General features: G+C 55.8%; 1 protein-coding gene across 1 annotated transcript in view; it reads left to right on the forward strand.

Annotated features, from left to right (window-relative positions):
• PTPRN2 (protein tyrosine phosphatase, receptor type, N polypeptide 2) overlaps positions 1-1,700 on the forward strand; it is a 373,453-nt gene that overhangs the window by 127,271 nt on the left and 244,482 nt on the right. Inside the window, 1 exon segment of the mRNA XM_010829352.1 lies at positions 1,661-1,694. Coding sequence (XP_010827654.1) covers positions 1,661-1,694 — 34 coding nt within the window.

Genomic DNA, 1,700 nt, shown 5'->3' on the forward strand with positions numbered 1-1,700 from the left:
TCAGCCCCTCCCAGCAGACCCTGGATGTTCCGACTGCCTGCAGGACGCACCGGCCCCAGCATTTTGTCTGTCCCACCTGTTTGGTTTTTCAGGGACAGCCCCCATGAGTGCTGTGTCAGTTCCCAGTGAAAATCCTTTAGCAGACCCAGCCCCTTGTCAGCACGAGGCTGAGTCCCCAGGCTCCCTGGCTGGCCCCCTGAGAGGCGGGCAGCTGGGGGAGCCCTCCACGGGCACACTTGAGGATGGCGAGTGATCCTTGGCGGCTGAGCCTCAGGAGTCCCTCCGGCAGGTGTGCGGATGCCTGGCTGGGTACTCGCAGCCTCCCTGCTCGCTGGCTGTTCACCCTGCGCCTGGAATGCCTGTCCGTCCTCTGCAGCGATGGCGGAGCACATTTAATTCCATCTTTAGTGCTTTGTGTCCTCAGCCTATTGAAGACTCACTATTATCCCCCCAAAGTAGCCTGTCATTCAGTAAAATGCCTCCTTTGTTCGCAGGAGAACATTAAAATCAATTGCTTTATACCCTATCTCTTAAAGAATATCCTCCATTCAAGGCTTACCTTTGAGCCGCTGCCCCCTCACCACCCTGCCACCCTCTCCCCAGCTTAGAGCTTCTTCAAGTGCTGGTGCGGTAACCCCTGGGTTTGTGTCTGCCTCCCCCAGGGCTCCCATAATTACCTAAATGTAAGAAATAACATTCATTTGTTCAAAGGAAAACTTTCTGCCAGACAAGGAGGGGGCCCCGGAGGCTGGGGAGGTGGCTGTGGCAGGCTCTGTGTGTATCCCTCTGAAAGATATAATTCCATCACCTAAGATGCACGGAGGTGTTTCACAGTAAGAGTGAAAGTGATGGTTGTTTTGCTCTCTCATTCTGCATTAATCACAACTGCAATGCACTCTTCCTTCTTAGGCTTTGCGATAAAATTCTATTCCTCCTGGTTTTCATTTCCAAAATGACATGGGCTTTATCCGAAAGAATATTCCCGCAGAATCGTAAGCCAAGGTCAATTGCCTTGTGACACCCTCCCTCTCCAGGAGGTGGGGACCGCGCGCCTGCCGGGCTGGCGTCGGGATTAACTGGGCTTCATCTCCGGCAGCTAATTGTTTCCAGGACCCATTCCACTTGGTCTGATATGGAGGGTAATTCATTCTCTGAGAGTCTTGCTCGTTCTAAGTCAGGAGCAAAGTAGGACGAGGGTAGTGCTGGAGGTGGGTCTTCACAGGATGTTCTGCCAGGGGTAGGAGCCAGAGGGGGTAGACAGCTCCGGGAGCGGGTGAGGAAGGCTCAGTCGGGCCCCCCAGCTGGTGAGTCTGTCTGTGAACACAAGCCTTGGGACCAGAACCTACTTCCCAGTACACATCTGCAACCCGCCTGTCGTTCAAACCAAGACTCCGAGCGGCACGCCTGCCTCCCGTCTCTCGCCCAGGCTCCATAAGGATGCTGTGAATTTCCTAAGATGATGGTTTGTGGGAGGGACCCACATCCTGCCCTGGGTGGGGAGCCCCCTGCCCGGGTCTCCACGCCAGGCTCCTCCACAGCTAACCGTCCACAGCTAACCAGGCAGGCAGTGACCACGGGGCTGGGTGGTAGGGGGTGCCCAGGTGTCTGGAGAACGCGCTTCTCTCCTCGCTGACCTCTTGCCTCTCCATCTCTCCCGCAGCTGACAACAGAGACAAACTGCAGACCATGTCTGGGCTGAG

The sequence above is a fragment of the Bison bison genome, unplaced genomic scaffold, assembly GCF_000754665.1.
Source record: "Bison bison bison isolate TAMUID 2011002044 unplaced genomic scaffold, Bison_UMD1.0 scf7180017864503, whole genome shotgun sequence".
NCBI lineage: Eukaryota > Metazoa > Chordata > Mammalia > Artiodactyla > Bovidae > Bison > Bison bison.